The sequence below is a fragment of the Solanum verrucosum genome, unplaced genomic scaffold (assembly GCF_900185275.1).
Source record: "Solanum verrucosum unplaced genomic scaffold, falcon-dt-bn FXZP01000103.1, whole genome shotgun sequence".
Lineage (NCBI taxonomy): Eukaryota > Viridiplantae > Streptophyta > Magnoliopsida > Solanales > Solanaceae > Solanum > Solanum verrucosum.
Window position 1 is genome coordinate 2,261,560 of NW_026020048.1, and position 23,287 is coordinate 2,284,846.

The following is a 23,287-nucleotide window of genomic DNA, read 5'->3' on the forward strand; positions in this document are numbered from 1 at the left end:
GGGCTCAATATTAAATGGGCTGTTCCATAACAAATGTACATATGAGCCCAGCACGTCGTCAGCTTCTAAGAAGCTTCCTGATAGAAACGTGTCCAAGTGTGTAAATATTCTATTTTGTAATTACATGTAGATATTAGGTGCACTTATTTTCGGTTAGTTTGCTATAACATAGATCAATAAGGAGGTATCATTGGACAAAGTTATCTGGTACTTATTTTGAGTGCTAGTGAGAAGTGGGAGGTATTCCGTGGAATTAATCGAGGTGCATGAAAGCTGATATGGAAATCACTATCATAAAAAAAAATCAAGAGTCACTACAACAGAAACAACTTTTAGCGGCAATAAATAGACACATTAATAAAAAATGTTAAAGTCTTTACCGCCATTAGTTAAATGTCATTAGATTCAATGTCGCTAAAGCCTTTAGGGACATATACAAAGAATACTAATTGCCGCTAAAAATACATATTTAACGGCAATTGCTAATTAATTGTTGTTAAAGCTCATTTTTGATGTAGTATGAAGTTTTTGAGTCAAGCTCAACCTAATTCATTATTTCATTCAATGTTGGCCTCATCTTATATTGTTAATGTTTCAGATGTTCAATTTTGATATGTGGAGAGTATTGAGTCGTCCCATATCGATGAACATTAGGGTTCTTGGTCCTCCTCTTTATACGATGTTGAATAATTATCCTTTGTGAGTTAGTTCAAAATATCGCTTACAAAGATCTAAACCATTATAAAGGATAAAACAACATCGACTAAACACATTTATTAATGGCAAACCCATTTGTGCAAATGTATGTTTGGTTTTAAAATCGCACGTGCACGCAAGTTGGTGAAGGGAAAAGCATTTTCTTGGGCCAAATAGGTGTGCCAACCCGTCCCCAAGAAACTTTCAATATATTAAAGATTATATAGTTGACATTTACATCTGGCAGTACTTTTCTATAAAACTTAAAATCAGGTCTGACACATATTATATTTAGATTATAATTAATTGAGATCTAATCAGATTTTGCTTATTATTACCAACAAAAAGAGGCTCAAGTAATTGACTAGAGGAAGAGAAACCAAAAAACGGATGTAGATAGTGTGGAGGCATTAAAAAGTACATTAGACCTTTTGTAAATTTGATAAAGACTTGCTCAATATATACTTTGAAATCTTCGGGCGGTGGGTTAAGTACGTGAATTAAATCAACTCAATATTTTATATAAAAGTTAAAAATTTATTAAAATTATACGAAAAACAGTACCAATTTACGATCTTTATCATGTCAACTTAGTCAAAGTTCACATAATTTGACGTTCCACAAGCAAACGTGACAACTAATTTGAACGAAGGGATTAATGTTTAAACAGAACACCACATTTATTAGTACTGTTTGCTTTGCTATCACTATTTTCCTGAAGATGTAACTCAGACATGAAGTAGTTGTATATAAATCATATAATAAAAATCATTCGAGATTTATTTTGCAGATTAAGATATGATAAATTGGACATACTGATACAATTACTGCATTCGAAAAAGAAGAAGAAGGGATTAATCTTCATAAAACATCAAACAACTTGGATTTTTATTTTCTGCCCTTCCATGGAATCCTGTTTTCTTCAGCTATCAGTGTGATAAGGTGGAATGCTTTGTTCATTTCTGAAGAAATTTTTGGGATCCACTTCACTCTTCACTTTAGCCAATCTCTCAAAGTTGCCCTTAAAATACTTTTCACCCCATATTTTAGCCTTGGAATAACTATAGTCCTCTGAATTTGTTCCAAAATCAAGATCCCTATAGTTCAGATAAGCACTTCTTGGTGATTTTGCAACATATGGCTCCATTTTCTTGTACAGTTTCCTCATCCATGTTATCTTCTGGCTTGATATACTCTCGCTGTTATCGCCCCAATTCACCAAGTACTGAATATTATACAAATTCCCCTTTCTATGAGGGAATGGAATTTCAGATTCTGATATTTTATCTAATATCCCACCTAATGGCTCCAATATCATCTGAGGTCTTTCTTCTTCCAAAAACAGTCTTTTTACCATTTCCCAACCACTTTCCGGAATTGGAGTCTTCACAAAATCAGAAGTGGCTTTGAAATAATTCTTCTGTGTTGGAATACTCTTTTCTAGTAGAACTTCAAGTGACTCATTTGTTCTCCTGCCATAGAAATACAGGACTGATCCAATCCAGGACGTTTCGCGACATTCTTTTTTAATGCAAGGCCTGTTACTACAATCCACAACAGGCTCTTGGAAGCAATCTTTTTTCTCCAAATCAAATTCAGGGAATTTTTCTTTGAGTAATGGAATTAACTCATCAACAGGTCCGAGATATAGTGCTTGAAAGATTATTTCAACATACTTTTCATTGTCTGTTCCATCATTTTGTATAATTACTCTGATAAGTAATTTATCAGGTAATTGATGCGCGATGTTTTCCCATTTTTTGAGGAGATTTTGATTACCTTCTAACCTCTTGTAAACAGTGAAAACAGTAACCTTGTCAGGAACACGAACAAGTTTGAGTTTCCATGCTAAAATAACACCAAAACTTGCTCCTCCACCTCCTCTTATTGCCCAAAACAAATCTTCTTTCATTTTGTTTTTATTAAGAATTTTTCCATTTACATCTATTACGCGAGCATCTACAACATTATCAGCTGCAAGCCCGAATTTTCTCATCAAAGTACCTATCCCTCCACCACTAATAATCCCTCCAGTGCCAATACTGAAACAAACACCTCCAGGAAAACCATGCACATTACTTTTTTTAGCAATTGCATAGTAAAGTTGGCCGAGGGTCGCCCCTGCTTGAACCCAAACTGTTCCTTCATTTAAATCAATCTTGATTTTGTTAAGATTGCTTAAATCAAGCATAACAAACGGGGATTTAGAGCGAAAAGATATGCCTTCATAGTCATGGCCACCACTTTTTATTTTAATTTGTATGCCTAATTTTTTTGCACAACGAATAACCGGCTTGATTTGTGATTCTTTTGTAGGGGAAACTATGAAAATGGGATGTGAAGAATTCATCCATCTAGGATTTTTTTGAGCATATTCTAAGATAGATGAATAAGTTGGAGATTTTGGGGTGTAAATGTTATGTGTAACGTTGGTTTCAGAGTATTTAGAAAGACACTGAACAAAATCTTCTTGTTTGGAGTAACATTTTGACAAAAAGAATGAAAAGAGTAAAAGAGAGAGAATTTGAAGGTTACCCATAATTTCTTTTTCTTTTGGAATAGAAATTGATATGTCTATAACCCTTACAAATGATCCATATTTATAGAATTTATTTGTTATAGGGTTTAAGTCGAGTTATCTAAATTTATTCAGCAGTTTACGAAAGCAAATATTTATTAAACAGCTAGACTTTGACTCTAGGCGCATGCAAGTACTACACAGAATTAAAATCCGAGTTCTCAGCTGCCAAGTTTTTTTTTTTTTTTAATATATATTTTAAATTATATATTGTGGGAAGAAATTAGGTCCCAGTTGGATTTTATTACGAGTAATTTAATTTCTATATCTATATGATAGTTGACTCTAGGCACATGGAAGTACTCCACAGAATTAAAATCCGAGTTTTTTTTAAAAAAAATATATAGATTTAAATTATATATTGTGGGAGGAAATTAGGTCCCAGTTGGATTTTATTACGAGTGATTTTTATATATCTATATATATGAAAGTTGCCATGGTTCCCACGTTAGTTGCCATTCCCATGTGTGTAAATATAAATGTGCTCGAAATTATTACTCGTATATTCAAATATTAATGTGCTCGAAATTATTACTCGTATGTTCAAATAAATATTGCAAGAAGATAATTCCTCCATTTATTTTATTTCACCTTTATATTAAAAAAATAGTTCTATTTTTACTCTTCAATTTCAGCAAGCTAAGATGATAGATTTCTTTTCCAATACTATTTATTATTAAATGGACCACGTAAAAATGAAACGGATGGAGTATTTTCATATTTGACGTTTTCTAACGTTATTTAATTAGTCGTGCTATTTATTTGAAGTTTTTAATCTGCAGATTATCTGCAAGACAACTAAGCTTTGTAAAGAACATCGTACCATTCCAACTTATATCTAATAAAAAAAATACGGATAATAATGGCGTCATTTTAATAGTACTCCTATATAATGATAATTAATTTAGAACTGTTTGGTGTTTATCTTAGTTATATTCCATTTCCTAACAATATTTAGGTTGAAGCTCTTTCATTTTTTATTTTTTTTGAGGAGAGTGTAGTGTGTGATGTGTCTCATAAGTCATATGTATAACTGGGGAGCTTTTATCAACTAAAATGAATATTATATTATTATTATTATTTTCAAAAAACAACTGCTCTTCAGTTCCTAGCAGATTTAATTTGTGTCAACTGACAATGGTATGAATGCTCCACTATTTATGCAACCCCTTAAAGTTCATACGATTAATATTCAATATTCAATATGACTGAAACGTTTTTTCCAAACTAGCATTAATTCACTAGGCATAACTTATAGGGTGGGGTTATAAAGAAAAGAAAGACAATGACTTTTAAAGTTCTTAGTACTCGTGAATTGAATATCTTTGATATTATGAATTAGAATCTGATATTTATTGAAATTTTGTAATTTTTCATGTTCATATCTCATAAGTCATAAATATTAAATTCGATCAAAAGCTACCTTGGTCAATGAGGTTCACCGAAAATAAACACTTTATATTAATGCATCAACGAATTACAAATGCTGTATATATTCTAACTCAACATCATGTATGATCCAATTTTGAAAAAAACGTCTCCCAACTAATTGGGAAGAGAGGTGGATAAAACTACGTAGAAAAAGGTACAAATTATTTGCTAAATCATGATTATTCTATTTTTTATATTTTGCGCGATAAACTTTAAAATTATTAGATTAGACATATTTAAGATATCTAATCAATCAATGCAAATTTCAGGTAACTTGTAGAGTAGAAATTGAGAAAATATTTGAAATCAAACTTCTTTTGGGAAGCCTACTAGTGCATCAACCACCCTATAGGGATAGTGCGTGTAAGGAATATGCATAATATCAATATTTTAGTCTATTAAATTAGTTGATTTAAAATTTTGTGAGGAAATGGTTATTAACTTCCAAAAGGGAACTAAGGGCCTTATTTTACTATATGAAATTATAATGGACAAACAACATGTATTCGAAGAATTGACAAAGCATGATACATGTTTAATTAAGTATCGTAATCAACATACTTAATTTAAGAAGGAAATCACTTCTTTAACAATTTATGATTATATCTAGTTTAGCAACTTCTTTAAAAAATAAAAATAAAAACTAATTTATTCCATTTTTTTTTTTTAACAACAAAGTGATTTTTATTTTTAGAAATTCAAATTTATTTCTCTGAATTTCGAGTTTCCTCTTCTAGATACACATATCTGAGATATGTTCCTCTTCCAGATACATGTATCTGAGCTATGTTCTATCTGCGATACGTTCCTCTTTCAGATACACGTATCCAAGATATGTTTTCCAGATACACATATTCGAGATATGTCATTAGCTAGATACAATACAAACGTGTGTCTATTTATATATAGCATAACCAAATTGCTCAATTAGTGGAGTAAATTACTCCTTTAACTGCTTTTGAGAATATGTAGCATAACAACTTCCTAAAAAAAAATCAAAAATCTTGAAATCATTTCGTTCCTTTTTGTGAGAAAAGGATAAAAAAAACAATGTAAATTTCATATTTCTACCAAAATTTAAATAACAATGTGTAATGACCTTCTTGTTGGTCATTTCTGTGTTTTACCTTCTGTGCGTCGTTTAGAGCGTTCCTGTTGCGAGCTTAAGTCAGCTATGACTTGTTGTGACTGACTGTTCGATCACCTGGCCCAATTGGAGGAGTGTTCATATCGAATTTTTGGTAGATCTGACGGAGATCTGTCGGATCTAAGCGCAGCTAGCAATGTCTTTCAAAATATAAACTTATGGATGAAGTTTTACATTTTCTTAATTTTTTTTTGAAATTATGATGTGGAATCCGAATAATCACACTTTCTGATAAAATTGAAATATAAATTATGATTTTAAATTGAACATTCAAATACTAGTTTGAAATCATAATTTTAATTTATGATATGAAATTGCATGTCCAGACACAAGGTAATAGTCAAATTAGGGCTTGATATAGTATTATATTAAATATAAATACTAGTAGTTCTTCAATACGCAATGGAGACTTTCCGTTTGAGTATACTCAATTACTCATTGATGTGTCTTCTTTTGCACAAGTAACGTACGGGATAATTAACCAAAGGCATAAATATGAGATTACTAAATATTAAATTGTAATGTTCTTAAAATGGAAGACAACTTAGGGGTAATATGGGTGCACCCCTACAATGTTAAAGCTTACTTCATAGATTAATGGACCCAGAGTTATAAAATTATAATTCATTAGTTTGTGAAACGAAAGCAAATCTTATACAATTTGCATTAATTAATTAATTAATTATATAAGACACAAAATAAAAATTCTTGTGCACATTGAGCTTCCGGCTAAAATTATTGAAATGTAATTTTAGAATAAAAATACCTTAATTTTGACAACTAATTCATCAAATTTGTAGTCTTTATTTAATATAAATTCATTATACATATCGCTATACATAGATATTCATCGACTTCGATAATCACATTAGTATTTCAACACACGATAACTAAAGCGAACAACAAAGTCAATTGCGTAATATGTATACTATGTTCTAAAGTCCAAGTGGAAGAAATGTCCTATACTAATGAAACACAGATCATTGATCAAAGCATATTTTTGTAGATAATACAAATCTTGCCAGCTGATAACCAGGATGATTCAGATCAGATTTGTATTAATTTGGTTTTTAATGTGCTTTGGGTCAAAGTCGAACTTTTGAATTGAATTAATTTATAAAACTAATATACATTAAAGTCATCTTCATAAATGTCGATTATTTGAAAGGCTACTCACGGCCGAAATTTTCTTCGTCCCTCAATCTTAAAGCGTGAGAACTCAAATTTGTCATTTTTATTTAACCAGAGGTCTCAGTTCGAGTCCTGGTTATAAAGAAAATCGTGTTGAAAGCACCATTCTTGAATGAGTTACAGTGCGCGATCCAAATTTAGTCGAGCCTCTAATGTATGCTCTGAACACCTGGTGAAAAAAAAAGTAGATTACAACAAAAGGTAACTAAGAAAAGTGTTAGTAGTTTTTTTTTGATAAATTATCACTAGTGTTACGACCCGATCTTGAAAACTAAGGTTTCGAAACCAATTTCACAACTTTGTACATGTTTTTTGGAAAAATTTATAATTTGGAAGTCGCCACCTAATTCTTTAGGAAAAATTAAGAAAACCATTTTAAAAGGATTTTTTTTTTGAAAGGAAATAGTTTAAATAAAACCAGAGTCAGGTAAGGGTTCAAATACTTCTCTAAGGAAGGGTTTAGGCATCTTAGAGAATTCGCTAACACACGGTTGACCGACGGATTTAAAAGTTTGGCTAATTTTATAAAATAAAAGAATTACTTATAAAAATCTTGTTTGAAACTTAGATAAATAATCTTTTGATGCTTGTAAAAATCTCAAAAAATAATCCTAACTTGAAACTTTTATCCATAGTCAACTTTTGAGTCATACAATTAATTCAAATTCACCAACATGGATCAAGGGACCTTGTTTAACAACTATGAAAGGATATAGAAAATCCTTAAGTCATTCATACAAAGTCTTAAGTTATTTTAAAAGAGAACTAGTTTAGTTTGAGAAAACTTAACAACTCTATCCTAGTCAAAATTTGAACCAAATAGTTAATTCAAACTCATGAACATGGATTCAAAGCTAATTACTAACTATGAAAGAATATGGATAATTCTCAAGTTAGTCTAAGAGCTTAAGTTGCCTAATCTTGAAAGAGTTTTGAAAACTTGACTACTTAAAAATGAATGAGTAACGAGATAAAAAAAAAAGTCATTAAAAAAAAACCTCCCAAGGATTCATTGAAGTTAAAGAAAAGTCAATAAGAGTTAGCATTCGCAAAAATAATAATGACAAGGAAATAAAAGTAAATAGTGAATTAAATAACTGAAATTTCCAGTCCACACTCGACCATTTTAGGGGGCTAAAATTGTTGTACTGTTGCTTTGACCTTTATGGGTTTTAACCCAATTTTTTGCTCCTCCTTTTAGCTCTTTAGAGCTACTGTTGCGGCTGCTTTTTGGGTCTCAACCCAATATACTAGCTTTTCTTTCGTAACTTGGCGGAGGTTTGACTCGAAAAGAAGAGAACGCGAGGGAATGGAAAGTCCGAATGGACTCAAACGGGTGAGTTCATGCAAAGAAAATGAGGAAAAAGGATTAGTAAACGAACAAATTCTTTAATAAACTAAGATACAAAACTCAAGGATAATCAATTCAACAATTTGTCCTTCACCGCAATTTAAACAACAAACCCATTATTACCAAAGAGCTACTGCCTTAACATGTTAGAATTAGTCACAAGGCCAGTGAAATTATAACTTAAAGAGACTGAGAATTAAAAAGTAATTAATGACCAAAATGTACTTCTCATGGTGAATAAAGAGATGACAATCAAAAGGTCTCTTCCTAACAACCAATCATGTCCTAGTGTCACGTCCCGCCTCATCACAATTAAATTTGGCGTCCGGATAGGGGCGGAAGGGTCTAGAGTTGTGGAGAGGTTTCCGAAAAACTCTAGAACCCTCTAGATTATTCAAGAAGGCTAGAGAATTCTAGAATGACTTAGAAGACAATGGAAGGTCCTAGAGTGTGTAGAGAGTTATAGAGCTAGGACTAAAGTGTAAATAAGTTTAGGGACTTAGAAAGTAATTTAAAATTGTACTGTAGTCCCTAGGAGTTAGTATAAATAGGTGGTGCCATTCATTTGCAAGGCATCCAACCAAGAAAGCAACCATCCAAGTTGTAAAGCAATCTTCCAAAAGCAATACAAAAGCCTTCTTCCAAATTCTCTAAGTCTTCCTTTTCATTCTCTTAGCGATCTAGTCTTAAAGGGCTAACTTGAGCTTACAAGATCGTGAAAGATTCGTGAGTAAGTTGTCAAGTGCCGCACGGAGCTTTAGTAAGACTCTAAGTCCGTGACACTAAGGACCATTTAAACAACAATCAACATTTAGCACCATATAATAATTCATGAAGGAATACAGTAGGTCAATAGATTCCAGAACTGTCACACATTGGCCGTTTCGATAATGAACTAAAAATGACAATTACTGATTTAGATTAAAAGCTGCATCCCAAAGGTTCATATCACAGGCCAACAGATTCACATATATGCAAAGGCAACGCTAGATTTATTTAACAAATCGATTTAACTTCTACGTGAAATAATTATTAGAAGGATCTTAAATACTTAAGACCTACACATCTCTTCACCCAAACTAAATATGAAAGAATGGGAAACTGATAATGGCTACTATAATAATTGCAAACTTAACACCTATGTATAGCAGAACAGACAAGAAGGACACAACATCTTATTTGCCATCTTGATCTATGCAATTCAACAAAGAGAAAAATAATTAAGACTCCAAACCAAACATTCCCATTTCAAAAAAAAAAACGGGGAAGGAGAAACAAAGGTGTTTTCATAATAAAATAAAATAAAAAGAGCAAATAGACGAGGAGAAACACAACACCACTAATAAATAACGAATCAGCAGCCTAATAGAGCCAATTCATGAAATCCCAAATAGATGAGATCCCAGATGCGCAGGCGGGCAGCAACTATTCTTAAATCTATCAGTCAACATGCTAACTCTAACTCACAAAATTAGTCAATTAATCATAACTAGAACTTTTGAAACAAATAATAATTGAAACTCTTCGACTGAAGACACCAAAGGTAGTTATACACAACTAATAAACTGATGCAAATTAGAGAGTATGCTGGAGTATTTCACTTTGTTAGAACTAGCGGCTTAAGCGAACTCCAAATCGATAGCTATAGGTAATAGATAAATGCACAAACTCAAGCCAAATAATGTCAATCTATCACATTAGATAGCTAAAGTTTAAGATGAATTCTCAAATAGAACAACATATATATAACGGAAAAGGGTCAAAATTGCCCCGAACTATATGAAATAGACCATTTATATCCTTCGTTACATTTTGGGATAAAAAATGCCCCTGCTGTTATCTTAAGAGACCACAAATACCCTCAAGAGTTAACACCCCAAATTTTTGTTGACGTGGCAAGCCACGTGGGACTAATCCTTCCACTTAAGCGTTGCCAACTAGGATTCACTACAAAAGAACTAGATCTTTAGCGGCAACAACAGTCGCCACAAAAGCCCAGAAAATCGTCACTAAAAGTTTTTAACATTAAATTCTAATTTTGTGTTTTTTTCTTCATTATTTTTAAAAAACCAAATATGATATCGATTAAGTAGGAGTTTGAAGACACTATATGTTTTATTTTTATGTCATATGTAAATGTATAAAATGTACAATGATGCATTATATATATATATAGTAGGAGATTTGAATCGAGAACTAATTTTGATTATTTTTCGTAATAATATTGGATGTTTTTAATATGGATATTGCAAGTTATTTATTTGAGAAAATTAGGTCGCAATCGAAAATTAATTATCATATTTTTGTGTTGAAAAAATAGGTTTTACTAGCGAATGGTTGTTGGAGCCTTAGTCGCCACTAAAAATCACTCATAACCTTTAGTGGCAATATTTTGGGATTTTGTGGCGACTTTGTCGCCACTAAAAGTCAAGTTCTTTTGTAGTGAATCTTAGTTGGCAATGCTTAGGTGGAGGGATTAGTCCCATGTGGCTTGCCACGTCACTAAAAAATTGGGGTGCTAACTCTTGAGGGTATTTATGGTCTCCTGGGATAACTGCGGGGGTATTTTTGATCCCAAAATATAATGGAGGGTATAAGTGGTCTATTTCGCATAGTTCAGGGGCAATTTTGACCCTTTTCTGTATATATAATAATGAAATTTGAACTTATGAATTCCAAACGAAGCTAATGTACGTAATTTAGGACCTATAACTCAAAAGAGTGACATGAGGATCTTGGGATTTAGGAGCAACCAAAGAGAAGTTGAGTTAAAACTCAACTTTATCTAGAGCTCAACTAAATCTAGGATCAACGTACTCATGATTCCTGAACAAATAAGATCCTTAACATAAGAAGCAATCAAGATACCCACATTGTGAAGGGAAACTGGACAGAATGTAAACAAGGGAAGGAATGCATAATACTCTACTGATATGCAAAAATCCAAATGTATACATACAGCCCAAATAATGTAAATGAATGCTTAACTACGTAAAGGGTTAGATAAGGAAATGGGGATTTCACTGATTATGAATGGGAGTGTACAACTCCATATTTCAATTTTATTTTATTTTTGCAACTTAGATAGGTGAGACAATCAAGAGAACTAAGTACTTTCGAAAGCTTTCCAAATCAAAATAAAAGCAAGTTACAGACTCCAATATGATAGCTAGGAATTCTTGAACATAAAAAAAAAATCACAACTCCATTCAACACTGATTAAACTCATCCTAAGACAATAGCAGATGCTGAAATTAAATTAATAGAGAGGAAGGCATAACTATCTCACATGTCTTTTTTTTTTTTTTTTTTTAATGAAGGCAGTAACTACTAACTACTAATCAACCTAAAATGCTGAATTTACACCTACAAACTTAGCTACCAGATTGCAACAACAAGCAGGGAAAACAAATGTGAAAATAAAAGAAACATAGAAGGGGAATTACCTGGTCCTGAGCAGTGAACCGGAACGACGAGTTGGGAAGACGATTCCACCTCTTCAACTCGAACAACCACACGGAGCCACAAAATTTTGAACTATGAAACCAAGAATTCCCAAAAAAAAAACTTTTAGGGTACTCTGTGGTCTCCAAAAAAAATCCCCCCCGAACAGTGAGCAAAAGAAGGGTATTTATAGGGCAGTTTCTGAGTCGAATTTGAGGGGAAAAACGATGTGGGAATAATGCAAAAGTCCAAAATACCTTAGCAGATAAGATTGCCAACTGGTTAGTGTATGAATTCGTACCATTTTTTGAACGAAATAGCAATTGAGGGGACAAAAACCTTGGTAACGTCTTGGAGGATAGTCCTCGAGCTCGTGCCAAGCACGCTTAGCTGTACGAGTCGAAGGAGAAAAAGGGAAATTGAGGCGGTGAATCGAGGATTTAAGGTTGGGTTCGAGTTGCTTTTGCTGAAGAAGAAGAAGAAGAAGAAAGAAAGAAGTGGGATGAGGGGCACGTAGGAGGAGTTATGTGTGTTCTTTTTGGGAAAAAAATGTGTGGGCGCGTGATGTATAGGAGGATTAGGAAAATTGTTGAATAATTAAGGGTGTGGGCCGGTTTATTGGAAAATTGGGCCTAAAATTTGGATCCAAATAAATGTATTTCATCAAGAAATTAAATTCGAAGAATGCAGTTCGATGCAAATTAAAATTAGTTAATCGAGCTTCTTAAGTTAACAAGATAAAATAATTATTTCAAAATAAAAGATCAACTATATCAATTAACTCATGAATTAGTCAATTTTTAGGGAAATAAAATGCACATTCAATTAAAACACTATTTTTTGGTAAAACCATTTTTCCTAATCTCTATTAAAAGTAGTAGATATATGAATTTAATATATATATTTTATACGGAAATGGCAAAAAATTGCCTTGAAATTAATTTCGAAAGTATTTTGATTTTCGAAAACAATTATTTCAAATTGTTTGAAATTGAAGAAGCTTGAAAATTAATTAAATTGTGGAGGGTCAAAATTGGGTGTCAACAACTAGTTTATTATTTAAAGCTAAATTAATAGAAAATATATTTTATAAGAAAAAATCATTGCAAATGAAAATAAAAGGCATCGGTAAACATCTTAACTTGGTCTTAATTAACAAGTAATCACTCGACTTTGAAAATATACATTTAGATACCTCAACATGTCCCAATATGTCTTGTGAACACCCATAAATTACCAAGTCAACAAAAAATGTCAAAATGCCAGTATGACCATAATTTAGTTGTTTAAATGATATAAATCTTAATTAAGATGTCTAAGTAAAAAGTCATGATGCCAACTTTAAGTGTTTGTCGATAAGTTCATGAAGTATTCCTAAAAGGGAAAATACATAAATTACTTGCCTGTAGCAAGGTAGAACCACTTTTTTTTTTTTTACTACCTCACCTCTTAGGGAAATTAATTAATTTCACTTTGAATAAAAATAGAGGATAAAAAATACCCAAAAAATTAAAGTGTGAAATCGAATTGCCGGGACAACTTTTGGGAGGTAATTTATTTATTTTCCCTTTCTAGAACCCAAACATTAATTGAAATCCTAATTAAAATATATGTTTATGGATATTTCATTGTACAAGTCTTCCCAAATGAATATTGGGATCTAGGAGATTAATTGAAATGACCCTAAAACCAAATATTTATATAAACATCCTTTTCTCTAGATTTATACAAGAGTTTTGGTTATGATTTTTGGGAATGAACATTTTGGAACGATGCATTCATTCTAAATTCATTTGAGTCCTTTAAATTTCTAAATAGGTTTATGAATTAACATTGAATTGAAATACATTACATCAGCAACTAATATACATTAGTCCTATGGGTCAAATATAGTGCATTCAGATACACTAAATTCATCTCTATAAATCGGAGTCAATTTCTCATATCGACTAATAGCTTTTATTTTATAAAGCACTCAACTTTATTTGTAACACAAAAATCACTAAACTAATAGTTATTGTCTCATAAAGTCATTTAGAGAAATCACTCAACTATTGTCATTTCATCTACGATAGTTAAAATGTCAATAGTTGGACGAATTGTCTATTAAAAATCAAAGTTGAGTGACTTTCTGATATAATTACCATATGTTGAATGATTTTTGTGCTATAAAACAAAGTTAAGTGCTTTATGAGATAAAAACGGTTAGTTGAGTGATCATGAAAGAAATTAACTCATATAAATTAAAGGTCCCTAAATTAAATCAGATTATGGTGATATATATGAGTAAATTTATCTCTATAAATGGATTACTGGGATAGACATGAGAAAATTCATATCTGTCCCCTCAAAGCATGGTAACTCATTCTTTATATATATCATCCTGAATCACCTTTTTTTATTTTTTTTATAAGAAATGGGTAGCCTTCAAATTTTCTCTGTTCTGTTCTTTTCACTCTTTTTGGCAAAATGTTGTTACTCCAAAGAAGAATATTTTCTCCAGTGTCTTTCTAAATATTCTGAAACAAACATTACACAAAACATTTACACCCCAGGCTCCCCAATTTATTCATCTATCCTGGAATATGCCCAAAAAAACCCCAGATGGTTGAATTCTTCTCATCCCAATTTCATTGCTTCCCCTAAAGAAGAATCAGAAATCAGGCCTGTCATTCTTTGTAGTAAAAAAACAGGCCTACAAATCAAGATCAAAAGCGGTGGCCACGACTATGAAGGCATATCTTTTCGCTCTGAATCCCCTTTTGTTATGCTTGATTTAAGCAATCTTAACAAAATCAAGATTGATTTAAAGGAAGAAACAATGTGGGTTCAAACAGGGGCGACCCTCGGCCAGCTTTACTATGCAATTGCCAAGAAAAGTAAAGTTCATGCATTTCCAGCCGGTGTCTGCTTCAGTGTTGGCACTGGTGGAATCATCAGTGGTGGTGGGCTCGGTGCATTGATGAGGAAATTCGGCCTTGCAGCTGATAACGTTGTAGATGCACGTGTGATGGATGCGAATGGAAAAATTCTTGACAGAAAGATGAATGAAGATTTGTTTTGGGCGATAAGAGGAGGTGGAGGAGCAAGTTTCGGTGTTATTCTAGCATGGAAACTAAAATTGGTTCGTGTTCCTGAAAAGGTTACTGTTTTCACGATTCGTAGGGAGTTAGAGGGTAACCTAACTCTCCTCCGAAAATGGGAAAACATAGCACATCAACTCCCTGAAGATTTGTTCGTCAGGGCGTTTGTTCAAAAAGGCGTATTTTCAGAAGGAAATGATACCAAAAACCATGTGGGATTCTATTTCCAGGGGCAATATATTGGGCCTGTTGACGGATTAATTCCTCTGCTCAATCAATACTTCCCTGAGTTTAATTTGGAGCGAAAAGATTGCTTCAAAGAGAATATTACTGCTGATGCAGAGAAAGAATGCTTCGAAGTTCCCTGGATCAGATCAGTGTTGTATTTCTCTTGGAGAAACCCAAATGATTCACTTGAAGTTTTGCTAGAAAAGAGTATTCCAACACACAAGGATTATCACAAAGGAACATCTGATTTCGTGAAGACTCCAATCCCAGAAAGTGGTTGGGAAATGATAGAAAAATTGTTTCGGGAAGAAGAAAGACCTCAGATGGTTTTTGAGCCATTTGGTGGAAAAATGTATGAAATATCTGAATCTGAAATTCCATTTCCTCATAGAAAGGGGAATTTGTATAATATTCAGTACTTTGTGAGCTGGGACGATAACAGTGAGAGCATATCAAGCCAGAAAATAGGATGGATAAGGAAATTGTACAAGGAAATGGAGCCATATGTTGCAAAATCTCCAAGAACTTCTTATCTGAATTACAGGGACTTTGGTTTGGGAATAAATCAAGAGGATTATAGCTATTCCAAGGCCAAAATATGGGGTGAAAAGTATTTCAAAGGCAATTTTGAGAGGCTGGCTAAAGTGAAGAGTAAAGTAGATCCAAAAAATTTCTTCAGAAGTGAACAAAGTGTAACTCCTTATCAGTTATCATATTGATATAGTGTGTAGTCCGTGCAAGATTTTGTACTATGTGCTATAAATGCTAAACAAACTTTTGACTGTTGCTCAAACAATAAATATGAACTCACATATATTTACACCAAAACAATAAATTAATTAAGTCCAATAAAATAACATATACGGTAATCTTTTAGCACTCAGGGAAGTCTTCTTCAATAACATTTTGACAAGTATCCTATGAAAAGGGCTGAAGCATAAGAAGTTCAAAAAAAAAATTACCCTTAAAAAGAGTATTAAAATGTTATAATATCATTAAATATTTAGCAAATAAAAAAAATGTCTTTTTTAGACTAACTTTTAGCTATTTTCTCATTTTATCAAGGCCTGGGAGAGAATCCTAGGACCCAAACATTAGTTTGAGATCCGTCATTGAAACATAAGTTCAAGTATAGTGTCATACTCCTCCTGTTTTTAAAATGTACTATTTTTCTTGAACATATTCCTTAAAAAAATTGCTCAGTTCTAGAAATAAGAAGTGCGTTACTATCTTATCTTTAATTAAATGTTTTAAAGAAATAAATTATTCTTTAATAATGTAAAATTTTATGTATTAAAATAAAGGTAATTTTTATGTAAAATATCACTTATTTTGAAATAACATATAAAGAAAAACACTATTTATTTTGTATGTAGGGAACTGTACAAATCTTCCCAGCTGAATAATGGGATCGAGGAAAAAAAACAATTTTGTAATGTCCACGTGGGAGAAATTACCTACCACCCTAAGATTAATTGAAATGATTCCCAAAACCAAATAGTACTTATTTATGATAAGATCAAATCTTGCCAACTGAAATACCCGGATATAGAACATATCTTGAAACGAATAATTTATTTTAAATTCATTTGAGTCCGTTGATTTGAATTTTAATATTAAATGGTTTATGAATTGCTCCCTTTAATCCATTTTAAGTGAACCGTTGAAATATTTTTCATATAATTTAAAATAAGTGAGTTTTTCAAAGTTCAAGAAATTTTTTGGAACATTAAAATATATTTATCCTTTCTTTTAATGAGATTGTTGTCTACTTCACATTTTCTGAAAGAATAATTTAGAAATAACTAAAAAAAAACTTAGTGAAAAATAGCCTTTAATTTACGTTTTTAATATTTTTCTCAAGAAATTTGTCACATTTCTACGGTTCACTTAACATGGACCAGAGATAATAGCATTGAGTTGCCATGCATTCAAATATGTATTTTGGGTCCAAGTCAAATTGTTGAATAAATCCAGAAGTACTATTATAGTCCATTGAAGTATAGAGCCGTTAATATGGGCTATGCCTATTGGGCCGACCTGGCCTAACCCAGGATTTAATAGGGCTGGGCTAAAATTTTTGGAGCCCATTTAAGAAAAAAACTTTTTAGCCTGGCCTGAATAAGCACGCTGATTTGTGGGGGATTGAGAAATGAACAACTTTCCCATATAGCAAACATAAAAATTATATTTGTATGTTATAACTATAGTTTACATAATTGCGCTCCATAGCAAATTTTATGTTTGCTATGGAGCTTTTGATTTGTATAATTCACTACAAACATCCAATTTTATACAAATTGTCCAGTTTTGTATAAATTCATTTATACATTGTAATTTATATAATAAAATCTATATTTGTATAATTATAAGTGTATAGGACGAAAATATATGTATTTGTATTTGTATATACACTTTTCTCTCGTTTTATACAAACGCATTTTATACATTTTATATTGAAATGTATAAAATGACTAATTGTATACCGAAAATGGCTAATTGTATATTGAATCAAATGGCAAAAAAAGGGAATGTTTGCTGCGAATTACAATCAAAATAAACCATGGTTATAACATTTAATTTGAATTAATAGTTTGCTATTTCATACAATTTTTCCTTGAGAAATATAGGTAGGACCGGCCCTTGGGACAATAAAAATTAATTAAAAAATATAATATAATATTAAAATTTAAAATTAAAGAGATCCAAACTCAAAATCTATTTAAAGTTTTTTAGGAAATCACTAAGTATAGAAGTTGCATCCACCATGAAAATGTCCAAGCACTTGTTGCTACTCGAAACTGGTTACATGATTTTTCTCAAACTGGTAATATATTTTTGTATACATTTAAATATTATAATTCTCAATTTAGTTATTTTTTAATATTTAACTAATTGAAACTGCATATAAATTGCAGATGAAAATGAAGATGTTAAGACAACCTTTCCACAAGTTGATTCAGATATGCTTGATGAAGATGATCATTAAGTATTAGATACGCCATAGGTTTCATGAAGTGTTAGATACGCCATAGGTTTCATGATTTTTTAAGGAGTTTATTTTTTACTTTTTTATGGTTGGAATATTGTCATATATTTTGTGTTTTATTGTGATCATTGCAAAACAATTAGGCTAATATTTCTATTTAGATATTTATACTTTTACTTGAAAAAAAACTTAATAAATATTATAAAGATAATTTTATTTGTGAATTTGATTAACAAGTAGTAACATTAACACCATGTATTATTGTTTTGTCGATATTTATGATAATATTTTTAAATTATAATTTATAATTTAATTTAATAATTATAAAAAAATATATAACTTTTAAAAAAGTGGGCTGACCCGGCAAGCCTGTAGCCCACGTACTTGTGAGTTGGGCCGATCGTTTTCTAGCCCACACTAAAAATAGGCTAGTCTGGCCTGACCCGTAAAATGTCAAAGCCTGTATGAGTTAGCCTGAATGGAGTGGGCTAGCCCATATTGAAAACTCTATTGAAGTATGTATAATTTATACACTGTATTACTAATTCATGGGTAGCTAATAAATGGAATACTTCTATTATTAATTTTTGTATTATTTGTATAACTTTGACCAGTAATCAAACATCCCCTCACTTAATCTTATAAGTAGGAGTATTTGAAAGGTTACTTATGAACAAATTCATCTTCTTTCCCCTCAAACAATGATTGCTCTTTCTTTGTAGTTTTGAATCCCTTCAAGTCTTTTAGATAGCAATTTTTCTATTCCAACGAAAAGAAATGGGTATCATTCAAATTCTCTTTGTTTTACTCTTTTTGGCAAAATGTTACTCCAAACAAGAAGACTTTCTTCTTTGTCTTTCCAAAAACAACACTACACAAAATGTTTACACCCCAAATTCTCCAACTTATTCATCTATCCTGGAATATGCCCAAACAAAATCCAAGATGGTTGAATTCTTCACATCCCAATTTCATTGCTTCCCCTAAGGAAGAATCAGAAATCAGGCCTGTCATTCTTTGTAGTAAAAAAATAGGCCTACAAATCAAGATCAAAAGCGGTGGCCACGACTATGAAGGCATATCTTATCGCTCTAAGTCCCCGTTTGTTATGCTTGATTTAAGCAAACTTAATAAAATCAATATTGAGTTAAATGAAGAAATAGTTTGGGTTCAAACAGGGGCGATCCTCGGCCAACTTTACTATGCAATTGCCAAGAAAAGTAAAGTTCATGCATTTCCAAGTGGTGTCTGTTTCAGTATTGGCACTGGTGGAATCATCAGTGGTGGTGGGATTGGCGCATTGATGAGGAAATTCGGCCTGGCAGCTGATAACGTTGTAGATGCACGTGTGATGGATGTGAATGGAAAAATTTCTTGACAGAAAGATGTATGAAGATTTGTTTTGGGCGATAAGAGGAGGTGGAGGGGCAAGTTTAGTTTCGGTGTTATTCTAGCATGGAAACTAAAATTGGTTCGTATTCCAGAGAAGCTTACTGTTTTCACGATTCGTAGGAAGTTAGAGGGTAACCGAAATCTCCTCCAAAAATGGGAAAAGATAGCACATCAAAAGATTTGTTAGTCAGAGTTATTATTCAAAATGCTGTCTCCTCAGCAGGAAATGATACCAAAAAGCATGTGGAATTCTCATTTCAGGCACAGTATGTTGGACCTGTTGATAAGTTAATACCTCTGCTTAAAAAGTACTTCCCTGAGTTCAATTTGGAGCGAAAAGATTGCTTTCAAAAGATTACAACTGCTGGTGTGGAGAAAGAATGCCATGAAGTTTCCTGGATTCAGTCAATCTTATATTTCTATTTCCGAAAACTAACTGATGCACCTGAAACATTGCTAGAAAAGAGTATTCCAACAAAGAAAAGTTACGACAAAGGGACGTCTGATTTTGTGAAGACTCCAATTCCGGAAAGTGGTTGGGAAATGATAGAAAGACTCTTCTTGGAAGAAGAAAGTCCCCAAATAATTTTTGAGCCAATGGGTGCGAAATTCAATGAAGTATCAGAATCTGAAATTCCATTCCCCCATAGAAAAGGGAATTTGTACAATATTCAGTACTTGAACTACTGGAGCGATAACAGTGAGAGTATATCAAGCCAGAAGATAGGATGGATGAGTAAACTTTACAAGGAAATGGAGCCATATGTTGCAAACTCTCCAAGAACTGCTTATCTGAATTACAGGGACCTTGATTTTGGGACAAATTCAGAGGACTACAGCTATTCCAAGGCCAAAATATGGGGTGAAAAGTATTTTAGTGGCAACTTTGAGAGATTGGCTAAAGTGAAGAGTAAGGTGGATCCCAAAAGTTTCTTCAGAAATGAACAAAGTATTCCACCTTATTCTACAAATATATAGCTGAAGTTTTACAAATTGAAATGTCCTTTTACTCACATCACACATGTCTCATATTATTAGACAAGCCAGTTAGTGCTTGTGTCACAAATTGTAATATGATATTACAGACAAGCTTTCAGTTTTCAATAAAAATTGTGTTGCTCTAAGAGGATAAATACTTATTCGCACTCTACATTTATACTAAAACAGTAAACACAAAATATGCCTAGTATTTTCATACACATATATCTTAAGATAATATTGAACAGGAAGAATAAACAAACAAAAATAAAAATGAGCAATTTCAATATTGTAATATATTATAAAAAAATAAAAATACAAATTACTTACACATTTAAAATACAAGAGATAAAATATTTAACAAGACTTGCCCGAGTACTAAAAAGTTACTGCAGCTGTTATTTATATCGAATTAGTAATTGAAAATTAAACTAAGAATACATAGAAGACACAAGTTCTGTATTTATTGTCTTGGTGTAAATGTATGCAAGTTAAAAAATGTGCATTGAAGATTTGTTCAGCACTTTTGGAGTGTTATTTAGTTCATTAACTTGCGAGGAATCTAATCTTCTTCAGCTATATCAGTGAGATAAATGGTAAGGTGGTACACTTTGTTCATTTCTAAAGAAATTTTTTGGATCCACCTTCCTCTTCACTTTAGCCAGCCTCTCAAAATTGCCCTTGAAATACTTTTCACCCCATATTTTGGCCTTGGAATAACTGTAATCCTCTTCATTTGTACCTAAACCAAAGTCCCTGTAATTCAGGTAAGCCGTTCTCGGAGATTTTGCAACATATGGCTCCATTTCCTTGTAAAATTTCCTCAGCCATGCTATCTTCATGCTTGATATACTCTCGCTGTTATCGCCCCAGTTCACCAAGTACTGAATAGTATACAAATTTCCCTTTCTATGAGGGAATGGAATTTCCGATTCTGATATTTCATCTAATTTCCCACCTAATGGCTCCATTATCATCTGAACTCTTTCTTCTTCCAAAAGCAGTCTTTCTATCATTTCCCAACCACTATCCGGAATTGGAGTCTTCACAAAATCAGATGTCCCTTTGTTGAAATTTTTCCGTGTTGGAATTCTCTTTTCTAGCAAAACTTTAGGTGAATCATTTGGTTTTCTGAAAAATAAATGTAAGACTGATCCGATCCAGGGGACTTCGTGACATTCTTTCTCTGCTTGAGCAGTAGTATTCTCTTGGTAGCAATCTTTTCGCTCCAAATTAAACTCAGGGAAGTATTGTTTCAGGAGAGGAATTAATTCGTCAACAGGGCCAACATATTGTGCTTGAAAATAGAATTCAACATACTTTTTAGTAACATTTCCTTCTGATGATCTGCGATTTTGAACAACAGCTCTAATGAACAAATCTTCAGGGAGTTGATGAGATATGTTTTCCCATTTTTGAAGGAGATTTCGGTTACCCTCTAATTTCCTACGAATAGTGAAAACGGTCAGCTTTTCAGGAACACGAACCAATTTTAGTTTCCATGCTAGAATAACACCGAAACTTGCTCCTCCACCTCCTCTTATCGCCCAAAACAAATCTTTGTTTTTCTCTCTGTCAAGAATTTTTCCTCTAACATCCATTACATGAGCGTCTACAACGTTATCAGCTGCCAGGCCAAATTTCCTCATCAATGCACCGAGCCCACCACCACTGATCATTCCACCAGTGCCAACACTGAAGCATACGCCGCCTGGAAATCCATGAACTTTACTTTTCTTGGCAATTGCATAGTAAAGCTGGCCGATGGTTGCCCCTGCTTGAACCCAAGCTGTTTCTTCCTTTAAATTAATCTTGATTTTATTAAGATTGCTTAAATCAAGCATAACAAAAGGGGATTCAGAGCGATAAGATATGCCTTCATAGTCATGGCCACCGCTTTTAATCGTGATTTCTAGGCCTATTTTCTTACTACAAAGAATGACCGGCCTGATTTCTGATTCTTTCTTAGGGGATGCAATGAAAACGGGATGTGAAGAATTGAACCATCTGGGATTTTTCTGGGCATATTCCAGGATAGATAAATAAGTTGGAGAATTTGGGGAGTAAATGTTTTTCGTAACGTTTTTTTGGGAGTATTTGGTAAGACAATGAAGAAAACCTTCTTTTTTGGAGTAACATTTTGCCAAAAAGAGTGAAAAGAATAAAACAGAGAAAATTTGAAAGCTTCTCATTTTATATTTTTTACAGGAAATTGCTATCTATAAGAATTAAGGGATTCAGAATGAGCTATCATGCTTTGAGGGGAAAGAAAGTGATTTTTCTTAAGTCCATAATCCAATTTATAGAGATGAATTTGAATGTACTCACTGTATTAGTTTCTGAATTAATTCAACAGTTAGACTTTGATCTAGCGGACTTAATGTAACTGAATGTACTATATAAGTTTATGAATTCAATGTTCTTCAATTCAATGTTAATTCATAAACCATTTTGAAATTTAAGGGACTCAAATGAATCTAAATATATCCACTGTTTCAAAATGTCCAAACGTTATTTTTTTTTTTATTAATGATAAGAAATGGATCCAGGTTTTTATAGACTCAACTTAACTCAATATTTTTTACACCAGAACATAAATACATGTGCAAAAAATTACGTACTAATATTTCAACAAATATTAAATTTTGAACCCATAATTTTAAAAGTACAATGGATTCAACGGTAAGAACTTAACTTTGAACTCATCGAGTTCACATTTTCATCCATAGTACATTTGTACTCACTTTTGCCTTTGTGGATACATTTGCAAGAAGTTCAT

At 32.4% G+C, this 23,287-nt stretch overlaps 3 protein-coding genes and 1 pseudogene across 3 annotated transcripts; 2 read left to right on the plus strand and 2 right to left on the minus strand.

Annotated features, from left to right (window-relative positions):
• Positions 1-1,553: 1,553 nt before the first annotated feature.
• On the minus strand, positions 1,554-3,245 carry LOC125822416 (berberine bridge enzyme-like 22). The gene has a single exon (XM_049501810.1). It carries the CDS (start codon positions 3,233-3,235, stop codon positions 1,619-1,621), a length of 1,617 nt encoding a protein of 538 aa, XP_049357767.1. The 5' UTR covers positions 3,236-3,245; the 3' UTR covers positions 1,554-1,618.
• An 11,009-nt stretch (positions 3,246-14,254) lies between these two features.
• LOC125822417 (berberine bridge enzyme-like 22) lies at positions 14,255-15,868 on the plus strand. Its single transcript, XM_049501811.1, has one exon. The coding sequence runs from the start codon at positions 14,255-14,257 to the stop codon at positions 15,866-15,868; it is 1,614 nt and encodes a 537-aa protein (XP_049357768.1).
• A 3,047-nt stretch (positions 15,869-18,915) lies between these two features.
• On the plus strand, positions 18,916-20,508 carry LOC125822984 (berberine bridge enzyme-like 22; annotated as a pseudogene).
• Positions 20,509-21,089: 581 nt separating this feature from the next.
• Positions 21,090-22,700, minus strand: LOC125822418 (berberine bridge enzyme-like 22). The gene has a single exon (XM_049501812.1). It carries the CDS (start codon positions 22,698-22,700, stop codon positions 21,090-21,092), a length of 1,611 nt encoding a protein of 536 aa, XP_049357769.1.
• Between the last annotated feature and the right edge of the window lie 587 nt (positions 22,701-23,287).